The sequence below is a fragment of the Phyllostomus hastatus genome, unplaced genomic scaffold, assembly GCF_019186645.2.
Source record: "Phyllostomus hastatus isolate PE091 unplaced genomic scaffold, TTU_PhHast_1.1 phas_contig_38, whole genome shotgun sequence".
NCBI classification, from domain to species: Eukaryota; Metazoa; Chordata; class Mammalia; order Chiroptera; family Phyllostomidae; genus Phyllostomus; species Phyllostomus hastatus.
In genome coordinates, this window is record NW_025333869.1 from 9,897,924 (window position 1) to 9,920,617 (window position 22,694).

Here is a 22,694-nt window from a genome sequence, read left to right on the forward strand (position 1 = left end):
GCTCTTAATAGGATGACCTTTAATTTAACACTGCAAGGTTTTTAAAAACGACAAACGGGCTGTGTTTTATATACCGACAGAAGGTTTCTCCAGCAAATTTTCAATCATTGCATTGTGAGCCCTCCAAGAAAAGTAACTATTTTGGCTCAGGAAGCCCAAAGTACCAAGTAAAGGGAACAGCATGTTCACAAGTTTGCAAATAGTCCTCTGAAATTTAGCATGGGCAGCATCCTGGATCTACAGGAAGAACATGGCTTTAAAGAAGTCCTTTCCTTCTCTCAGAAGAATTCATAAACTGTTTTTTGTGGACCTTGGACTTTTTTTTTCAGTTTGAGAAAAATGTGGAGACTTCCTAAAAAATACTTTTACTATGCTAGGTTATCAAGATATTTTTAAAATCAACTCTGCAACATAGTAATATATGTAATTTTTAAAATAATTCATTAGCCCCTGGCTGGTGTAGCTCAGTGGATCCAGTGGGCTGCAAACCAAAGGGTCGCCAGTTCAATTCCCAGTCGGGGCACATGCCTTGTTGTGGGTCAGATCACCAGTGGGGGCCATGTGAAAGTCAACCACACACTGATGTTTCTCTCCCTCTCTTCCTCCTTCCCTTCCTCTCTCTAAAAATAAATAAATAAATAAAACCCTTTAAAAAATAATTCATTAAATAACTATCAGAGGGCTTAACTTTATTGTCACTTTATTTTAAGAAAAGGGACAAACCAAAAAGATATTTTGAGAAATGTGAAACAACTCTCGTGTAATATGAAAATACCTGTGAGTGGTAGCTATTAGGGCAAAGTCACAAGTATGGTTAATATCACTGTGGTTAGCTGCCTCCTCTTTTTAAGGAAATGCTAAGTTTCAATTACAGGTTAGTGAAAATGAAGATGTAATTTTTTTTACAACTGAATTCCCAGACCCCCTGAAATTCTATCTGTAGACAAGAAACCCTGCTAAAGGTAAAATGAAGTTCAGGACCTTCTGCCCAGGGCTGAGCTGAGGGGCAGTGGGCCCAGGGAATCATGACACCCTCACTTCATCCCCAAGCCTTCTACGGAAAGCCGCTGCTTTCTTGTCTGTCTCCTAATCAGAGGCCTTGGAAACGTTTTCTAAAGCCATCTGAAACCATGTCCTTTTACAGGACAACCCGATGACTACAAGTCCAAAGATTAGCAAGGCCCTTTTGAGTGTTCCTTCAAGGACTAGAATCATTGTCTCCAAATCCAGGGTCAGTTAACCGACTAATTCTGAACTTTAATCGGGATCTTCTTCCAGTTGCCCTGGTTGGTTGAGCTTTGGAAGTAGGGGTTTTTTTATTTGTTTGTTTTTGTTTTCTTTTCAAAAGCTGCCCAGGCAGGGTCTAGTCCCCGTTCCCCCGCACCCCTGTTGCGTTTTGGACACACACTGGCTCAGAGGCGCACACACACAGGCCCTCGCCGGTCCTCACGGGGGAGCTGTCATCTTGCAACCACATAGTCATCGCATACCATTGCAAGGACAACCCGGCAGGCGGGTCCCTCTCCAATGCTTCTCCCCCGCCTGTCCCGAGCCCGCGTAGCCCCTGCCAAACTGCGGCGCCGACGCACCAGAGCCGGCGGGGTCGCCCTTCTACGGTTCCAAACAGAGGCGCGGGGAGCGCGCTCGCTCACGCTCACGCCCTCTACAATCGAGCCCCACACTCAAGCGCATACCTCTGCGAGCGCGCGCGCCGCCACAGGCTGGCGCACGCACCCGCAGCGGGCAAGCACTGCCTTCTCCACTTCTATCCCAGGGGTCCCGGACACACGTACGAGTTTCCCTCGAAGGCTCTGCTAGCCGCCCCGCCCTTCCCGGCCTCCGAACCCTGCGAGCCCGCCACTCCCTGTGCTGCAAGTTCCGCCGGGCGAGTTCGTGAAGGCAGCGCGCCGGATCAGGCTCGGCTCCACTCAACGCCTTTCCGGGCGGCCTTGACCGCTGGCCTGGAGCTCTGGCGGCGAGGACAGACCAAGCACTAGGTTGGCCGCCCCGCTCTGCCCTGAATCCCCCGTCCCCTGGCTGCCCCGGCTGCCCGTGTGCCCTCCATCCACAGGGTCGGTCCTCAGCCTCCGGTGAACCCCTGCTCTCCCTCCTTGCCCGGTCCGGACCTTCCCTGACGCCACTCACCATGGCCTGTGGCCCGGTTCAGACCAGCGCAGGACCGGGGTCCCAACTGCTGCCCCTGCTGCCATTGCTTCTGGTGCTGCTCAGGGACGCGGGCGGCAGTCACACAGCCCCCTCCCGGTCCACATGGCCCATTGCCACCGATGGCCTGGCCGGGGGTAAGGAACCTCAGAGGTTCCTGGGGGACAAGGCTGCCGCTCTGGGTCCTGGCGCCCAGGACGTGGTCACTGTCCATATGCTTCGGCTTTATGAGAAATACAGCCGAAGGGGAGCGCGTCCTGGAGGGGGCAACACGGTCCGCAGCTTTAGGCCCCGGCTGGGTAAGTAAAGGGCATCCCCAGGCCCCTTCTTTTCTTTCTCACCTTTCCTCACTTGTTCATCCTTCTACCCCTGCATCTCTGCTTTTTCTCTTCCTACTATTCATCATCTCATTCATTCATTCTTTCATTAACTATTCACCAAATGCTTTATGCCCCTCCCTGAGCCTCCAGTGGGGACACTGAAGTAGCACAAAGTCATGCAAAGTTCCTGTCCCTAGGGTGCTGCCAAACCTGAAAGGGTGTCACACTTGCTGGACACAGACCACCCCATACACAAGGCTTTAAGCACAGGATGGACATGAGAATGGGCTGGAGAAGCTCATGGGTGGGTGGAACCATACCATAGGGATCAGTTGTGTTGGCTTTCGACAGGTGAGGAGGGCACTTCAGAGGGCATTCCAGGTGGGCATAAGCAGCTGTGATAGAAATTTCAGGCACTGGCCTCAGACAGAGTGTGTGACCCTCTAGCTGGGGGCAGTTAGTGGATCTGGTGGCTGGGAAAGCAGAGTGGACTGAGAAGGCCGTTTGGTGCTTAGCTTTGGGTGCACAGGATTGAGACCTGCTGGGCACTGGCACTAAGTGTTCAGACTATGGTAGTTTGAGGAAGGGTCAGAAGTTTGGGTGGGGACACCCCACCCACCTGGGCAGATCCTTTCCCCTGTCCCTACCCCTTGTCTGGATCTGGACACAGACCACTTGCTCAGCTCTCCCTGTCCTGCTCAGCACCACTCGCTGTCTGTCCTCATGGGCTGGGCTGCCTCTGTAGTCCCCATGGTTCAGCACTGTGGGAGGAGTGGTGGGAAGACCCTGGTTGTTGTGGTGACCACTCATGGTCACAGAATACCATTCTAGAAAATGTGGGTAGGGGTCCTCTGCAGCATTCATGGGGGAGAAGGCAATTCATTAGGAGAAAGACCATCAGGAATAAGCTCAGCATTGGAGCCAGAAATGATTATCATTGACTGTGTGACTCAAGGTAACATCTGTGGCCTCAGAGCCAGGTATGGGAAGCTTGGCCTCACATAATCATGTACTGGGAGCACCTGCCACAGAGAGGCCCTGTTCCCCCATCCTGTCCTGAGCAGACTTAAATGGGCTACAGTCAACCAGCTCTAATTTCAGCCCTTGGTACCTTTTAGTGACCACTGTGGTCCATTTCTGAAAAATGGTTATTAAATTACGCCACTCAGAAATCATCTAGCATGGATGTGACCTTGGGCAAATCATTAAAGCTCTGTAGACTTGAATGTCCTCATTTATGAATTGGGAAGTTCATGCCAGTATCTTCCCTGTGGGGGTTGCAGGGAAGATGAAATGAGGTAATATATATTAGCCCAAGCTCAGCCCCAGCCAGATTAGGAGGTGGTGCCTGTTGTTCCCCTGGGAGTAAAAAGCATTTGTGTTCATAAATGTGTAGGTTTGACCTTGCACCCATTAAGTCAGTCCTCAAACCTTGCACTTGAGGAAAGCAAGGCTGGCAAAATCATTACTACAACCAAGGTGAGTACCCCAGAGAACTCATCCACTTGCTGTAGCCCAGGCATAGAGATGCATGGTTTATCTCTGTTTTCACAGAATGGGGGGGGTAGTACAAGTAGTAGTGAAGCAGAGGATTGTTAGCCTTGAGAAAGACCTTGAGATATTCCTTCAGATTTAGCTCTTCTATTTTACAAAAAAGGAAACTGAAGCAGGGGATAGGGCTGTTCACAGTGACAATATTTGGCACCTTCCGTCTGCTAGGCCAATGCTCTTTTAATTGTTATCTCTCTCCCCCAGTTCCATCAGAACTACCAGGGTTTGGAAGACTGAGGGTGGAACAGACAATCTGGAAGATTATTCTGAACCAGTCTGGAACTGTCTGACCAGCCTAACATTCTTGTTTGGAACCAGTGGACAGCCAGCTACTGGCTGTGTGCTGTGGTACACATCACTCTATCCCTCTGAGCGTTATTTCTTGTGTGTACAGTGAGGTGTGAAAATTAAGTAGGATAAGGTGGGGTTTGTGCCTGACATAGAGCAGGTCCCAACAACTTAGTTTCTCATCTCCTCCCTTGATTCACTTAAATTGTTTCTTATCCAGCCCCTTGCCAGCCCTCAGAGGTGCCTGCTTCCTGACTGAACTGTGAGGAAGTGTGAGCTTGGGCAGGTATCTCTCATCTTATGGATGAGGCAAAACAGTGGGGGGTTTCAGCTCTGGAACTGGAACAAGTCTGATCCATGATGATGGCCTCTGCTGCCTCAGTGGGGTGGCACCTCCTCCTAACAACAGATGCATCAGTCCCTGCAGCTCTTGTTGCAGTAGAACTGTGTTTCTTGCCTGCTACCAGGCAGCAGAACTCAGGTTCCCAGCAAAGGCTGTGAGCTGTCTGGCAGGATCCCAATCTTCAGTCTGATCTGGACAAGGAACTGAACTTCCCCATAACTCAGCTTTTTTCACTTCTAAAATTGGTCTAATAATTCTCCCTTTCTTATAAGGTTTTTAAAAATGGCCTGAAATATGTCATATGTTTAAAACAACGCCTGACACATCTAAGTGTCAATAATATATTATCTCTTATTATTATTACTTCAGCCACTCTTCCCTCACTTCCATTGCTCTCTGAAGTACGTTTTGTTCCCTATTAATTCTTCATCAGTGCAGAGAGCCTCTGAACCTGATCCTAAAGGTTAAGATTAGACACGCCCCCCTCCAAATAAGCTATATTTAAATTTAAGCTTTCCACCTAGGTAGGAATACCTAGACAATACTGTGTAATACTGGGCAAGTTACTTAAGCTCTCATAGCTTGATTCCTTCATTTCTAAAAGGAGTGTAATAATACATACTTGTCTGTCAACAATGCCAAAAGTCACATTCATTTCATTTCCCCAAGTCTTTTCTAAACACCTCAGTAGGTAGCAGGTCCTGTAAGCTCAGATGACACAAAAATGCATAGACTATTGGCCCTGCCCAGAAAGCTCAGGAGCTGATGCAGAAGGTAGGAGTGAGCAGAAGACTATGGGCTGCAGGATAGGTGGTTTGATGGAGTGACAAAGGGCTGGGGGTATTCTTTGGGGGCCCTAAGGGACAGCAGGAAAGAGGCCCTGGATAGGGGCCACTGAAGCCTTCACAGAGCAGATGAGATCCTAGACAGATTCTGAAAGGGAAGGTGGTGTTTAGGCAGTTACAGAAGTGAAGCAGTCCACTGTGTGCTTGGAACTGTGAGGACTCTGGTTTCAATGAGGAAATAAGGTGAGGAGAGAGGCAGGGGATGGAAGTGGACTGGTGGGCCAAATCAGGTCATCAAAATCTTGAGTTTCCTATGGGCACTGGGGGAGTATACAGTGTATATATAGTATGAGAGGGAGGAAGAAAGGAGAGAAGAAAAAGTGGGGAGGGGAATGAGAAAGGAAGGAGAGACTTAAGGGGCAGAGACAGGAAAGAAAGAAAAGAAAGGTTATAAAAGAGGTTCTTACTTGAGAAAATCTAGAAATCATAGAAAATCATAGTAAAGAAGTCATCCCTAATCACACACTCAGATGTAACAGAGTTAATTTTATATATATAAAATTATATACATTTTATACATATAATTTTATATATACATATATACAAATGTATATATGTAATATTGTCTTCAGAATTATGTTTTCAACATACAGGTAAAATTTATTATATCTGTATTTGAAATTACCTTTTTTTTTCCATTACCAGTCACCCTGGACTTTATGCTATTTGCATTTTTTTGGTGTGGAAATTGCTTCTTGTTATTGGGATTCTTGTCTTTTTCTTACTGATTTATAGAGGTTCTTTATTTACTAAGGACATTAACATTTCACCTGTAATGGATGATTTCCTTGTGAAACATGAGTGTAATCTGAGGGCTGATGGTGCTCCAGGGTCACAGTGGTAGTCGAGGCCATGTCCTGGATGAATCAGTGGTGAAGGGATGCAGAGTTCAGGATGGTTGTGGACAAACAGGGTGCCAAGCTAAAACGAACTGGACATGTTTAGATGCAGGAAGGAGAAGAGACCCTACAAATCCTCAGGCTGTTGATGTACAGGGAGGGGATGAGTAGCAATGCCTCTCATTGGGCATGAGGCAGGGAACAAGGACACAGTACTCTGAGTGCAGCAGTAGCTCATGATGCCACATGGCCAGTATGTTCTGAGCATGTCCTAGGTGCTAGGCACCCTGCTTCAAGCTCCAGAGATGATCTTACAACTTTAGGCAGTTCGTACAATCATTCTACCTGATTTACAGGTGAAGAAACTGAGGCACAGAGATATTCCATGACTTGCTTGAGGCCCAGAGCTAGTAAGTTATGAAAGCAGGATTTAAAACCTGACTCTGGGGCCTACCTGAAAAAAAGACCCTCAGTTCATATTCTTGGCCCTTCTTTGCAGCAGCCCTGACAAACCCACTGCTTTCTTCCTCCAGCTAATGTTGGTGCTTGTGTCTTCAGCAAGGGTTCTCACTCTGGCCATCCTGATGGCTGTTTGAGAGGCAATGGATGACAGAACAAATCTCCAGGTGGCTTTGGTTCTGTTTCTATAGTGTAGAGCCTTTTGCTAACTGAAATAGACAGAGCTAGCAAAGACCTTACTCTTCCCCCATCATTCATTGTGTGTTTCTGAACGCTGACTGTCACTTGGGACTTGTGTTGTTATCTAGGGATACAGCAGGGAGCAAAGCTGGAAAAGCCCCTACTCTCTTGGGGTTTGTGTTCTGAGGGAAAGAGAAACACTAACAAAGAAATATGTGTCAGGATATTGGGAAGCGACATGAAGACAAATGAAGCAGGGTACCGTGGAGATGCCTCACTTTGGATGGAAAGAGGTGTATTGTTGGTGAACTTTCACCTCACCCACAGCTCAATCCAGATGAGGCAGATACACAGCCACTACCCACCACAGCTTCCCAAACTTTTCTGATGGTTAAAATCCTCTGGGATGCTGGTTAAAATACAAATTCCTGGGCCCTATTATTCCAGACTTTCTGAATCATGTCCAGGAGAGGAAAGGCAGTGATCAGGGAAATCTGGGAAATGCAGGACTCCATACCACAGGACTCAAGGCTGCAGTGTTCGGGGAAGCCAAGTTTAAATGTGCATTAAGACTGAAGTGCACTGCTCCTTATCTGTGGCTCAGGCCGCCCCTTGCTGGGGGTATGGGGACTGCCTCCACTCTGAGTTTGCTCTGACCATTACATAAGGTAGGGTCTTTAGATTGTCACCTAAGCCTTGACCTGCTTAGGATCTCCATAGATGTAATTTTTTCCTTCCTTCCTCCCTCTCATAGTCCCTTAAGAACACTAAAAAATCCTCAATTGAATTATGTCTCCTTCCCAATATAAACAAAGTAACCTTAATCTGAAGATTGTAGTTAAAAAAAATCCCAGCTGATCCTGTGGGCGCCAATGCCAGAGAATCTGTGGCCCCAGCACACACCCATTGTAGAGCCCAGCATCCCTGCACATGCTCACATTTTATGCTGTGGAACTCAGTTCCTCTCTCAGCTCTGCCCAGCAGACTGGCAGAAGGAGGAAGGCAGCTTGTCTGGCCACTCTGGTCTCCTGCTAGTCTGCAGCATCTTGTGGAGGCTCCGGAACAACTCCTGCCTTCCATTTGAATTCTGGAGAGTACTTGGCCATCTGGAGAACTCATGCTTCCAGGCCAGATAGCTTCTTGGGGCTGCAGACCAGTGGACTTGGCCCTGGGACTGTAGGGGTACACTTGGTAGGACCAGGAGAGCAGGGAAGAGTGGTGACTGACAGCCCACGATGCAGGGGCCAGAGTGTTCTCTAGCTTCAGATGTGCCATTTGCGGGATCCCAGTCCTTATCATGGTTTGGGCCTCTGGAGCAACCTGGATGTTGGAAATATTGTTGAGTGATCCTGTGCAACCTTGATTTCTTTCTTTGTAAAATTGTTTTTTGTAAAAAACTTTAAAAACCTTGGGCTGAACAAATAGTAGACACCCATATGACTGTGCTTTTCAGCCATTTCCTTCAGAAGTCACTCAGAATGCAGGGAAAGTATAAGGCTATCTACTTATTTCACCTCATTTGGAAGAAAGTCACTCAGAATGCAGGGAAAGTATAAGGCTATCTACTTATTTTACCTCATTTGGAAGAAAGGCTGCATTTAATATCTGTAAAGTAGAGGACTATGAAAATACAGGAGGGGCTGCTGTCAGCAGTGCTTGGACCTGACCTGCACCATCCCGAACACTTGACCACCTGATCCCCTGATCCCCTTATCTCATTCATGAAGGTGTTCATTTGTTCATTGAGAAGTATTAGAGTGTATGTTTTGGGGTGGGGGAGATCTGACAGGAGTTTTAGGGCCCAGCAGGTCTGGCACCTACCTTGTCTGCTACTGCATTTCCTTTTTTGCAATGGGATATTGGCAATCCCCTACCTCTGACCTTAATTTTTTATCCATTCATTGAGGATAGCACAGGCACCCTCTCAAATTAATTTGAGAATTACATGAAGTAAGGACAGCTGGGCTGGCCTGGAAGTGTTCCCTAAATGGGTGCTCCTCTTCCATCCCAGCCCTAGCATCATCTAGAAGACCCTATGGCGCATGGGGACCTAAAAAGGAGAGAACCTAACAAGCTGTGGTCTGTCCTTCCCTCGCAGAAGTGGTCAACCAGAAGGCCCTGTATTTCTTCAACCTGACTTCCATGCAGGATTCGGAAATGATCCTCACAGCCACATTCCACTTCTATTCTGAGCCCTGGTGGCCCCAGGGTCACAAGGTACCATGCAAGCAGCGGGCCAAGAATGCATCCTGCCGCCTGCTGCCCCTAGGTCTGCCCGCACGCCAGAACCTGCTCTTCCGCAGCCTCTCACAGAACACGGCCACACAGGGGCTGTTCCGGGCGGCCATGGCCCTAGCGCCTCCACCACGGGCCCTGTGGCAGACCAAGGACATCTCCCCCATAGTCAAGGCGGCCCGTCAGGATGGTGAATTTCTTCTCTCTGCCCAGCTAGATTCTGGGGAGAAGGACCCTGGGGTGCCCAGGCCCAGCCCCCATGAACCTTACATTCTCATCTATGCCAATGACCTGGCCATCTCAGAGCCCAATAGTGTGGCAGTGACACTGCAGAGATATGACCCCTTCCAGGCTGGAGACTGGGAACCTGGTACAGCCCCCAACAGCTCCACAGATCCCCGTGTCCGACGGGCCACACAGGCAACTAGGCCTTTCCAGGACAATGAACTGCCAGGGCTGGACGAGATGCCAGCACAAATTCCTCGTGCCCAACACTACCACAAGCATGCACTGTGGCCCAGCCCCTTCCGGACACTGAAGCTCCGGCCAGGGCGCAAGGAACGCAGGAAAAAGGGCCAGGATGTGTTTGTGGCTTCATCCCAGGTGCTGCACTTCGATGAAAAGACAATGCAGAAAGCCCGGAGGAAGCAGTGGGATGAACCAAGGGTCTGTTCCCGGAGGTACCTAAAGGTGGACTTTGCAGACATTGGGTGGAATGAGTGGATCATCTCACCCAAATCCTTCGATGCTTACTACTGTGCAGGAGCATGCGAGTTTCCCATGCCCAAGGTAGGGTGTACTCCGTTGCAACCATTATCTAATTGTGACTTTCATACTACCAAGTCCCTCTGCCTTGTGACCTCTGTTTCCTGTCTATAAAATAGGGATAATAACCCCTCCCATCTATTGGAGGCCTTGGAGACCCGAAATAGGTAGGTAGACAGAGGTCCCAATATGGTAGCCTATTTGGTGGTTTCAGCCCACAGATGGATATGGTTGGGCTGTGCCTTTGAATATGATGACTTGGTTGAATATAAATTTTAAATTGGAACATTTCTGCTTTTGGAAAGGGGAGAATGCATCTCCTTGTGTGTGTTCCCACAAAACAAAAATCTACAGAGGTTGAGTAGATGCTGTCCCCTGTAGATAGGACAGGTCTGCAAAGCACCCTCCTCATTAAGGCTCTTGTTTTTGTTCCTGGACTGGACCTCAGATCATTGGTGTCTGTGACCAGCACAGAGCTGGTCACATGGCATCTCAGTGAGGGCTCCCTTCTCCCTTCCTCCCACTCAGGGCAGCAACCACAGGACAACTAATCCCCACTGTGCAACCCAATATCAGAACACAGAGCAGGGCACTGTTTACCATTGTGCTAGAAATGTTTTCAGGTTCTCGCCTTCCCTCCAAGCTGGTCATGGTTCTGTCTCTCTGTTTCTCACTGCTGGAACTGTGGTGAGCCAGTAGCCAGCTGATGTTGATTCATCTCAGTGTACACTTCCTCCAGCTTAGCTCCTTTGCTGAGTTCCATGTCATGCCCTCCTTTCCAAGAAAGGAAGTCAGTACATAAATTCAGTTCAAAACTAAATCAGCTATCTGGGAAATCCTAGACCCAGAAGTAGGGTAGCATTACCCTGTTTGGGAATTAAGAGGCTTGTTCTCAAAGCTGTGCATGTGCAAGAGAGAGAGGGAGGTACCCTGTAGACAGGCATCTGCTGGTGGGGTCTCACAGATTCAGGAGGAGCACTCAGCAGGCTCCAGCTGGCTGACCTGGCACCTATCTTGTCAGCCCGGCTGGCTGCCTCACCACCTTCTCTGACACCAGCCTGAATCCCACAGATGAGATGTCCCTGGCTCGCTCTCCTCCTGCTTCCCACATAGGAGGCCTTTCTCTTCAACACATGATATATAAAACTCTTTGGTCAGCAGTGAGCTGAAGCACATGTGGCTTGGTCCTGCTCATCTTGTCAAAGGTGATTAAGGAAGAGCATTCTCTGCTGCTGTGACCTAGGACTCTCTGGATGGGAGAGGCTGCCTGAGTAGGGGAGGAGAGCCAGTGTGGCCCTGTCAAGCATGGTGTCCAAGCCTGGCTATGGTATCTTAGGGGTCTTGGTCAAGTTTCTTAGCCATTTTAAGCCTCAGTTTCTTCACTAGTAAAATTTAGGTAATGCCCACCCCATGAGACTAATGTGGTGACAAAATGGGATAACGTAGGTGAAGCAGCACCTAACACTGCAGTTAGACCTTCCCAGGAAATGTCATTTTCCAGTCCCATCGCACTGGTGCACACATGTGCAGGCCTTCCCCTTTATGCTAAGAACACAGTCACATGAAGCATGTCTGCACACCTCAGACTGAGAAACCTGGGCAGCTGTGGCCCCAGGCCAAACTGGCTAGGCATCTCCTTAGGCCTTCCCTCTAACCACTTCTGCTCTGTTCCAGGTGCTTCTCTGGGATGTGTGATGAGCAGGTGCCCGTAAGTGGCCAGTGCCTTGTAGGCGAAGCCACTTCCCTCACAGAGGCTGGAGGGGCAAGAAGGCCCCAGGCTCTTGCAAACCTCCCAGGGACTCAGTCTGTGGCTGACTTTGGAGGAAAGGGGCAGCAGCCCTGAAATCTCCCCTTTTCTTCTTGGTCCATGTCTTTTCCAAGGGATGAGCAGAAAACATGCAGATGGCACAGTGGGTGGGTGGGGCAGAGTGCAGAGGTAATCTTGCTCCTTTCCCACCTTGCAGATCGTTCGCCCATCTAATCACGCCACCATCCAGAGCATTGTCAGGGCCGTGGGCATCGTCCCAGGCATCCCAGAGCCCTGCTGCGTTCCTGACAAGATGAACTCCCTTGGGGTCCTCTTTCTGGATGAGAATCATAATGTGGTTTTGAAGGTGTACCCCAACATGTCTGTGGAGACCTGTGCCTGCCGGTAAGACCAGTGCTCCAGAGTGGAAGGAAATCTTCACCCCATGGTCTGTGGGGTAACACCCCTGGAGCCCTGGAGTGAGAGCTTGACTAGGGGTACAGCTGCAAAGGCAGGACAGAACTCACAGACAACCTTGCTGCATCCCAGGAGGATCTGTCCTCCAGGCCATCATTCTGGGGTTTTTATTGCTGGTGACTGAGCCCTTAAAATTCCAGCCTGAACCTCCTGAAGGAATCTGAAAATTAGCCCTGGCATGAAGGCTGTCCATCCCATCTGCCCTGTAGGCCTGCAAACCAAATGTGTCTACACTGTTGGCTTTTGTGATCATCATCTGATGACCTTCAAAGAAGACTGCACACCTGATGACACTCGCTCCTTTCATTTAAACGTTTAAGACACTTTGAGCCACATATTGGTACTGGCAGTCAGGGCCTAAATAATGACAAAAATGATTTTTTTTCAAACTTCACTGCAGAGCTTTTAGACATACAATATGAACCTATAACCAATTTTGGCTTTTTCTTAATATATATTTTATTTTAAAACAAAAATGGGGGTTGTAATCATTCTCCACAGAAGTAATCATGCTGGTTAAGTGTGCATTGTTTAAACATGCTTGTTGAAATAACATGTGCAGTAATATCTTGCAATACTAAAAAAATAATCAAGATTATTTATATTTTTATAAATTATACTTTCTATACTGTAGCTTGTGTATGTTATGTGTTTTTATGGAAAGCTAATAAATTAAAGGTACAATGGTATCTTGAAAACTGAATGTCACCCATTCCAAAATACTGATGGATCCTATCTATAAGCATACCATCTGGGTGGCTTCTGGGTACACAGCCTCCTTTAGAATCAACTGAGGCCCTTCTAGGCCATCTCTACATCCTTATCTCTGCTCCAAACTCCAGAAACCAGCCGATATGTTGCCATTCAGAGTCCTGCCTACCCTCTCTCATCCAGTTGGAACAGTCGCCTCACAGAACTTCCTCACATTAGCCTCAGAGGGGCCAGTGAATGATTGGAAGGGGTCTGAGCTATTAAAGGGAACAGTTCTGGTTGCCTGGTCACACACTTTTTACTTGGGGTATTTCAAACAGGAGATTCAACATAAATGGCCCCAGTTTTTCCTGCATGCAAGAAAAGCTCCCTAGGGGCTGGAATGTCTGCTCTTCTGTGTGCATGTTTGTAGAAAGGCTACCTTGTTTACTCATCATCAACCCACCCCAAACTAGCCTCCCCAAAGTCTCCCTTGTCTCTAAGTTTCTATTGGCTTATAGCTGTAGTGCCTGAGGTTGATTGACAGGCATTTTGGGAGGAGAATCTGGGTGTGTAGAAGTGGTTTGGCTGGGACCTAAAAGGATGACAAGGCCTCCAGTCTTACTTGGAGGATATTGAGAAGCTGGGAGCTCCTGGAAAGGACTTAGAAAAAGAAAAGAAGCCCAAGGTGCCTGTCATAGGTTGGGCTTCTGAGATCAGGGTTCCTACACAGGGATATCTGAGGAAGTTTTCCCAGGAGAAACAGGTATGGAATAGGTACAGCAGGACTGAAGAGCAAGAAGCCAAGCATCCCAGCCTCATCTAGATCCTCTGGGGAGCTCTGGAACTTAATTACAATTCAGAGTTAATATGGCCTTGACAAGGGAGCTAGATGTTCAAACCCTCCCCAGGGTCTCAGGCTGCCACAGAGGAACCGGAGCAGAGAGGAACAGAAACTCCCAGGTCTCTGACCCTCTGCACAGGCAGGCAAGGTAGCTGTAGAAGTCCAGGCAGCCTTTGAAGAAAGCTGCAGTGGCAGCTACTGGATGCAAAGTGACTGACAAGAGAGTACCCAGAACAGATAAGCAGGGGGTTCTGGGGTACTCCAAATGGTCCTGGAACATGTGTGTGAACAGCTGGGCACATGGCCCTGCCTCTTGGTAGAGATCGGGTGAAATGAGGGGAGTGATTCTTATTCTTGCAGGAATTGCACTGGGATTAATCATTCATTTCAAGTAGCTATGAATTGCTGGGATGTTTCATATGGGTCTGCTAACTTAGGGCATGGTTTGTCATGTCTAATCCTTTTTGGAAGACGACAGGATATAAGTTAGTAGAAAAATAAGTACAAGATACTGGAGCTTGATAAGCCTTCAAATACCTTAATACCACAATATCAGATTCCTTATTTTTTCTTTTTCCCCTCAATTTTCTCTCATTGAACTCCCTTTCCATTACTTGGTGAAAATGGGGTGTCCTATAATAGCCCTATCTTATTCTTTCTGACATTTGCCATTTCTGGGATATCTTCTGAGTCACCCTAAAAGCCTAGAACTCCTGTTTCATTTCTGGATTATGAGGGTGAGGGAACAGGCTGGGAGGGTCACCCCAGGGTCCATCCATGGGCAGGGTGATGGATGGTATTCAGGGGTGATGACTTTGGAGTTTGGTGGAAGGAGCTAGTGTCCTCAGTGGCCCCTTATAGTCATAAAGCACCATGTAGTTTATATGTAGTATCTCGTTCAGCTTCACAACAACCTTGCAACTCACTACCCAAATGGTGTCTCAGAAAAACAGGCTCAGCATGGGTAATATGGCCACCCATGTCTTACCAAGACCAGAAGCAATGCTAACTTAGACACCCAAGGTTCCCTGATTCTGATGCTGCCTTCAAGCCTCCTGGCCAGTGACCTCACTACCAGCCTATTAGAGTTGTCCCAATGGCACTGAATGACCTCACAGTAAAGCAAGGTTTAGAAAGAATTCTATGTATGAAATAGTTTTTTTCCCTTAAAACCAAAATATCAGTATCACATTGTCACAAGAGCAAGAGGTTCCAGCACACAGCCCAGGTGTGCATGTGCCCCTGAGGTCACTCAACTGGGTCTGTGTTAGTCTGTAAAGAACACTGTGGTGGCCTGCCTGCCAGTGGGCCCTATTCCTGAAGGGATGCATCCTCTGAAAGGGTAAAGCCTTATTAGATTAGTCTATGTGACAAGTATAAACAGTACAACTGACAGCCAGAAAATTTAAAGTGGGGAGAAAACATAGGAAAACTGATACAACCATTTTATTGAACAAGTGGGAAAAATGAGCCAAGACACTACCAGGTACTTTGCCTGAGTTGTCCTAGTGGGTGCTTCTCTATGTCTAATTCATTCATAAAATGGCATCAGAGCCATAGCATATCACTAATGCTTCTTCTCTGGCCTGAATAGAGTCAAGGTCATGCTGGAGGAGTCTACAGCAGTCTGGGGTAGGGTGGGAAGACATGAGGAGAGGACTCCAGGGAATGGAGATGGCTCTGCCAGGATGGAAGTGCTGGACTTGTCTGATGGCATAAAGACATTGCAGGTATTGTTTATGTAAAATGCATTTGATAACACCTATGCCAAGGAGGCCTGGGGCGGGGGTGTTGGTAGGAAGACCAGAAGGGCAGAACCATCTCTGAGTGTAAATTGTGCACCAAAACATTGAAGTTACAGTTCAAGGCTATTTCCTTTCACTAAAGCTGGAAACATAAAATCTTTCCCTGGTAAACTGATACTCCTGAGATTTCTGTTCCCCTTTTCTCTTCTCCCTGAGATAATAATGCTCGTTTAAGCTTTGGTCCACTTTTCCTTCTTACTCAGGTCTAATTCAATCCCAAATTCTTCCAATCTCCCCTAGCAGTCCTGGTTGTGTGAGTAGGGGATGGGTGAGAGGAGGAATGGGCTTATTTATTTATTCACTTCTTTAGCACCAACTAAGTGCCAAATACCATACTAGGTAATATCTACTACTTTATTTCTTGGCAGGCTCATACAAATTTCCTGTTTTATGAAAACCACTGTATGTAAGAATCACCAGGTTACTGGGCTTTGTCCCTAGAGTTTCTGATTCAGGACAGGATTTTCATTTTTAACCAGTTCCCACATGCTGCTCTGCTGGTGGTGGTCCAGGGACCACACCTTAAGACCCACTGTGCTAATAAATGTGCTAGCCACCTGGGAACAGTCCTGAGACAGGGAGTTTATCTTGGCTGAGAACTTACCCTGTGCCAAATGGAAAGAGGATCTCAGTGAGGCTAGGCTTGAGCCTGGGAAGTGACCACCCCCCTGCTCTCCCTGGCTCAGGCATTCTCCTTACAACCTCTAGGTGGTGCCAGTTTTTATTCCTCTGAGAGATGTGTCAGTGAGTGTGGAACTTGAGAAGCTCACAGAGGGACTGGTGTGTTTTCCTATGTAATCAGGCCTCCTAGGACAGAAGGAGTTCCTAACCCGCTAGAGATAGCTGTATCACAGAAAGTCAGGCAGATTATGTCCCACCTCCATAAATGAAGGTTGATGTCAATATCTGCTGGAGGAAAGAGCTTCAGCAATCCTTGAAATAAATGGATGTGGTCAATCTGCCTTTCTTAATCATTAAATTATACTTCTCCTATAACAATTGCACATGATGACAGAAGTTTTGGTTAAAAATTATGACAACACAGTAATGCCTAACTGGGCATCACATATAGACAGGAACAAGGCTGAGCTGGTAATCACGAGTCAACTGACCAACACACCCTGTGGAACACTCTGATGTGTTCAAGGATACATACAAAAATGAGCATGGAGGCCTTCCCAGAAGGAGTCTCAGCTTTTCTGTGAATGCAGAGCTGTCTCAATGGGCACACCAAATTGCAAGAAGGATGTGCTAACTGAAGCCAACAGCAGACAGCAGTCCTAGGGTCCTTTATAGTGGTTGTCAGACAAATCTAACAAATTTCATTACTCAAAACACACAGGCTGCATGGTGGAAGGGGTACTGAGCAGAAACTGAGGGACAGGCAGGATTAGCCTAGGTGACAACAGAGAGGAGGGGAGCATGAGCCATCCATAACTGAGGGCAGAAGGAAAGACAGAGCTGTCCCAGGGGTGACAGAAAAGTAACCAAAAGATCCTATTTCACACTGACTAGAGCAATAAAGAGTGCTTCCAGAAAAACACCAGCCATCTGTGGACCTCTCTGGTGCCCTCCCTGGACACAATGTGCCACCAAATAAAATACCTGAGCATTGTCCTAGCCAGACAGGGTGAGAGGTGCTACTGCTATACCTTCTAGAAGGCTGAAGTCCAGATATTGGTGTGGCTCATCAAAATGTGGGGAAAAATTAGTCCTGCTCAGCTAGCCATGCAAATAAACATATTTGTGTGTATCAAATGACTAAAGACTAGAGCACTTCTGGTGGGGGGTGGTAGACAGGTGCTCTCAGGCTCCACTAATGGGAGTGATTATTAAAACAGTGGTTCTGGACAGCAACTTCGCAATGTTTACCAAGAGGTTTGAGAACATTTACATATACTTTGCTGTAGATATTACACTTAGGATGGACTGTCTTAAGAAAATAATATAAGCCCTGGCTGGTGTGGCTCAGTGGATTGAGTGCCAGTCTGAGAACCAAAGAATCACCAGTTTGATTCCCAGTCAGTGCACATGCCTAGGTTGCAGGCCAGGTCAGGTCTCCAGCAGCAGGGATGTGAGAAGCAACCACACATTGATGTTTCCCTTTCTCTCCTTTCCTTCCCCTCTGCCTAAAATAAATAAACAAAATCTTTCAAAAAATAATATAAAGTATAGACTATAATAACATGCCTTGAAACATTATCTTAATAGATAATCCAATCTCATTGTAGTTGGAGAGTGTTGAATACATTAGGATATATCCACATGGTTGGGTATTGTTAAACCATTAAAAATGAAGTATATGAAAATTTTTTCATGGCATGGGAACATACTTATATAGCCTTTCAGTGGTATCTCCTCCTGGCCACCAGATCTAGACCCCTCTGAGGACTCATCCCAATGAGACTCATTCCTTGCTGCCAGTGATGTCAACCCCACCTATGCCAACCAAGGCATTGCATTTCCCTGAGCCCAGTGATTGGCTGGGGTGTGAGCAGACAACCCAATGAAGAAGAGGAGCCACCATGAGAATAACTGAGACTTCCTGGAAAAGAGGCTCCCCCACTGGTTTATGACCTGCTGCAGCCTTCTTTCCAAGACATAGATGGAGCATGAAAACCACATAGTAGAAGGAAGTTCTGAGAGTGGAGAAAATATCACTACAACTTTGCTGGTACTCTGGACCAGGCTGTGCTAAAGCCAAACTTTTGCTGAACTTTTCAGCTTTCATTTGTTAGCCATACATAATCCATTTTTCTTAAGCCTATTAGGATTCTTCTTTGCAACCTGCAACAAAAAGGGTTCTATATGGCACACTTTAATACTTTTTAACTATGGCAAAATATACATAACATAAAATTCACCATTTTTAAGTGTACAGTTCTTTACACTTAAGATTCAGATTGCTGTGCAATCATCACCATCATCTATTTCCAAAACTCTTTTTTCACCTTGCAAAACCAGATTAATCAATCTGTGCCTATTAATCAATAACTCCCCATTCCTCCTTCCCATAAGCCCCTCTCAACCACTATTGTGTGCTTTTGACTATTCAAGTTACCTCATATAAGTGGAATCATACAATATTTGTCCTTTTGTGACTGGCTTATTTCATTTTGCATGTTTTCAAGGTTGATCTATGTTGTGGAACATGTCAGAATTCCTTCTTTAAAATGCTGAATTATATTCCATTGTGTGCTTCTATTCAATTTTCTTATCCATTCATTGATCAGTGGACACTAAGGTTGTTTCTACCCTTTTGGCTATTGTAAATAGTGCTGCTATGAATGTGGGTATGCAAATACTTCTTCAAAATCCTGCTTTCTATTATTTTGGGGATGTACAGAGAAATGGAATTACTCAGTCATATAGTACACAGTTTGGGGAAAGAGAAGGGAGATGAATGATATTTTATGGCTCAAATAAGGCAGCTCCTCCATGAGGCCCCAGCAATAGAAGGCTGCTGGCAGAAGAGGGATTGGCCCTTTGTATAAGGACCCCCACTTTTTCTGGGAAACACAGAACAAGTACCAAACCTTGTTCCTTAAAAGCCAGAATTAAGGGGATCTGTCCGGATGAACCAATGCACATCTATACAGAAAGGTATCAAGGTCTCTGAAATCACACTACCCTGAGGAAAGTGAACTGGTGACCCAGGTTCCCCATAAGAACCTAGAGTTTTATGATGAGAAGGTAGAATGGGATCAGGATGTGACCACAGCTGGACTCTTCTCTCCTCCCAGCCACCTGCTATAAGGATGTGCCTTCTGGAGAATGGTAAGAAAGTTGTTACCTTGGTGCACAAAGTGGGATACTCACAGAGTCCTGGGCAGAAGGCTGGACTGGCCAGGTAATCCCAGTAGCTTGTCATGAGCATTTGTTCATGATGTAGTCTTTCCTGTAAGTCTATCAGGTGACTGCACGGCTAGCTGCCTCTTGAGCAGCCTGGCACCAAAGAATAGATAATAGTCACACACAGTAACTATGCTATTCACTCAGCTTTTATTGAATGCAGGTTCACTCAAAATAGAACATCAACATACATTAATATCCTACTCACACTCTTAATAATCTACGAGAAATATAACACATACCTACGCACACACACACACAGAGAACAATCAATGTGAGATAATGAACTTGAATCCCCGAGCCTCAGTCTGCAGGTTTGGGAGATAGCACAGTGGGCAAGGGAGTTGTCAGTATCTTGCGAAGAACGATGTCTGGATCCAGGTAGGCACTGGGCAGATGAAGTCCCCAGTCCAGCCATCTTGGTTGACACAAGTGACTCCATTCTGTTTTATACACTTTATGCTATCTTGACTAGCCCAGTGCCATTTTATTGGTCCTTCTCTCCACACAGCTGTGTGCAAACAGCTGTGAGATGTGTTCAGCCCATGCCCAATAGCAAAGCCAGGGGTCATGGGGAAGCAATAGCAGGTAGGACCTGCTCCCCTTTTCCAGCATTAAGAAGCTGGACTGGTATCATCTCACCTCTATCTCCTTTGGACTAAATAAACCTATAGTGCACTTGGACAATTCAGAAAACAGACACCCTTAAAGGGGAAAAACTTCACTTTCCCGTAATAAGGATCAGAAAGCCTCACACAATTATTTAAAAACAACATGAGATATAGACATAGTGATACTCTGAGTTTGTGGGGCAGATAATTCTAGGAATTCACAATCCTGTTGCATTGCACAGTGCTGGGGGCACCATCCACATCGCAGTCTCTGTGACTGGTGACTCTGAGCTTTATTGATGTGTAGCCTCTGCAGCTGTATGTGGTGATTCTACATGTAAACAAATCCACCATCCCTTATCTAAGATCCTCAAACCTGAACTATCAGAAAACCTAAACTTTTAATTCTTTTCATGTCCAAACTTGACTTGAATGGATATGTGATTTATTTGTTTCACTGCAGAAATATTAATGTGTTTGATTATAGGGCACTATCCTCAATGCCATTGGAGCTATTACAGTATATATGCCATACCAAATTCCTCAGATCTTAAGTTTTCTGAATCAGAAAACACTCTTGGACACAAGGGTTTTAAATAGGAGACCATGGAGCTGTATGTATCTCAAAACGTTAACTGAGGGCATCACTAGACGAGATTGTAGTTTATTTTTATTTCCTTCTTTAAAATGTTTAGCATTTTTCCAGTTACTGCGCTATATACTACTGTTATAATCAGAAGAGAAAATCTGTCATGTTCTAAAGAAAACATCAGGCAGTAGTCCCTTGAGCTTCCCTGAGCACATTCGGGGCACCGCATGTATCCCTTGGCTCCTCCTCCAATGTAACAGATTTCTGAGCTGCCACCAGGGCCTGGGGCTTGGCAGCAGGGTCCTGCCTCCAGCTTCTCCCAGCCCACTCCACTTCCCTGGCTTTGCACTCCTCCATCAGTGGACAAGTTGTGCCTTGAGCTGACTCAATGCCCAGGATGCTTCTTACCCCTTTTCTAACCTGTACGTCTGAAGCTATATCCTTTCCATCCATAATCCCCTGGCAGTGTCCACAAAGGATAGGGATAGTAAATTCTTTTCAGGCCTGGCCACTCAGGGGCTCCTGGTTTCCCCTGCCCCCATGAGGGATGGGAGAAAAGCTGGGTGTGCTCTGGGGTCTCTGACCCTAGGCTATCATGGCCCCTCCTACATCTCCCAGGACCTGCTCAGCACACTGCCATTCTCCCCAGGAGCACACCAGCTTGGAAAAACTTCACTTTCTTTTTTTTTAAAGATTTTATTTATTTTTAGAGAGAGAGAGAGAGAGAAACATCAATGTGCAGTTGCTGGGGGTCATGGGCTGCAACCCAGGCATGTACCCTGACTGGGAATCAAACCTGCAACACTTTGGTTCTCAGCCCACGCTCAATTCACTGAGCTACGCCAGCCAGGGTGAAAAACTTCACTTTCAAATCTTCCTCAGAGTAGAACCCCAGAGTATTTTAACTATGCTCATTCCTTGCCTTGTTTAAACCCACGCATGATAAAATGGACAGAGCTTAAGTGTGGGCATGAGGCTTTAAAAATAACAGACACCCTGGCATCTCACCAAAGCTGTTGAGCTGTGGCTTGTTAGCTTTCTCAGGCCAGGGGCACAAACTCAGAGATCCACTCTGAGTGGATCTCTTCCACTTGTTTTCTCTTGTCTCCCCAGAGTGGTTCTCCTGACTGAGGAATGTGGTCCAGGCAGCCACCCCTCCGACAGGAGCAAAGACCCCCTATAAGACCAGTGACGGAGCTCTTCTGGGGTCCCTGGTGGCAGGCTCAGTGCATATGTGATGTTCCTAAAGAGCAGGCTGGGAAGCACAGGGTTTCCTGCTCAAATCCCACTGTAGTCAGATGTGGGACGAAGAAGTGACTAGCAGAAAGCAGCCACACCACTGACCAGGGTTTGCAGTGACTGCCTTGACACTCAGCACAGTGACTGTCATAACATTTAGCACTCACTCATCTAAATCCTTACAACTCTCTTCTGAACTGGAAGCTAAAAACTGTGAAGTCACTTGCTCCATGTCCCACCTATGAGGAATAAATGAGGGAAATGGGATTTGAACCCTCATCTCATCTGACTCCAAAGTCTTCATCATATCACTGAATTATATGTGCCCCATTCATGTGTGATCTCTAGTGTTCAGGAACTGGCTTGACAGATGAGAAGCCCAGGCATGGAGTGCCTGAGCCACACATGAAGATTCTGAGTCCACAGGACTCCTGGTACGGTCTGCACACCACCACCCACTCCAGCCTGAAATCAGCAGGGACTTTTGGGAGTTCTGTGTTGCTTCTATATTTGGAAGACTTTTTGGTCTTGTTTGTTTCCTGGATTCTTTGTTTCTGTGGCCTGAAGATGGAGTATATGTCACTCTGTCTTGAGATTCTTTTGGACAGAGCTAGGAAGGAAATGAGAAAAGATACTAATTAAGGGGTGATAACCCCACGGAGAAATTTGGGTTCTTTGCAGCAGGCCGTGCTCTTTCCATAAGCCCTGTGTGTTTGTCAGATGTTTATAGAATCTTCATTAATGGAGAGTTCCCTTAGATAAGAAGTTGGAGCACAGCATTGAGGGCCAGATAAGAACAAGTGGAGGACACTCTGGGACGATGGGTTGGAGCCTGGGAACTGGCCAGGGTGC

The 22,694-nt window shown here is 46.8% G+C and overlaps 1 protein-coding gene across 1 annotated transcript; it reads left to right on the forward strand.

Moving 5' to 3' along the window:
* Nucleotides 1-1,726: 1,726 nt before the first annotated feature.
* Nucleotides 1,727-12,880, forward strand: GDF10 (growth differentiation factor 10). The gene is made up of 3 exons (XM_045842124.1): nt 1,727-2,462; nt 9,087-10,012; nt 11,953-12,880. Exons 1-3 carry the CDS (start codon nt 2,147-2,149, stop codon nt 12,142-12,144), a joined length of 1,434 nt encoding a protein of 477 aa, XP_045698080.1. The 5' UTR covers nt 1,727-2,146; the 3' UTR covers nt 12,145-12,880.
* Nucleotides 12,881-22,694: the final 9,814 nt, after the last annotated feature.

Coding starts and splice junctions, on each gene's coding strand:
- GDF10 (XM_045842124.1), top strand. CDS start 2,147: ATGGCCTGTGGCCCGGTTCAGACCAGCGCAGGACCGGGGTCCCAACTG. Junction 2,463..9,086: donor CAGCTTTAGGCCCCGGCTGG/GTAAGTAAAGGG, acceptor CTTCCCTCGCAG/AAGTGGTCAACCAGAAGGCC. Junction 10,013..11,952: donor GCGAGTTTCCCATGCCCAAG/GTAGGGTGTACT, acceptor CCCACCTTGCAG/ATCGTTCGCCCATCTAATCA.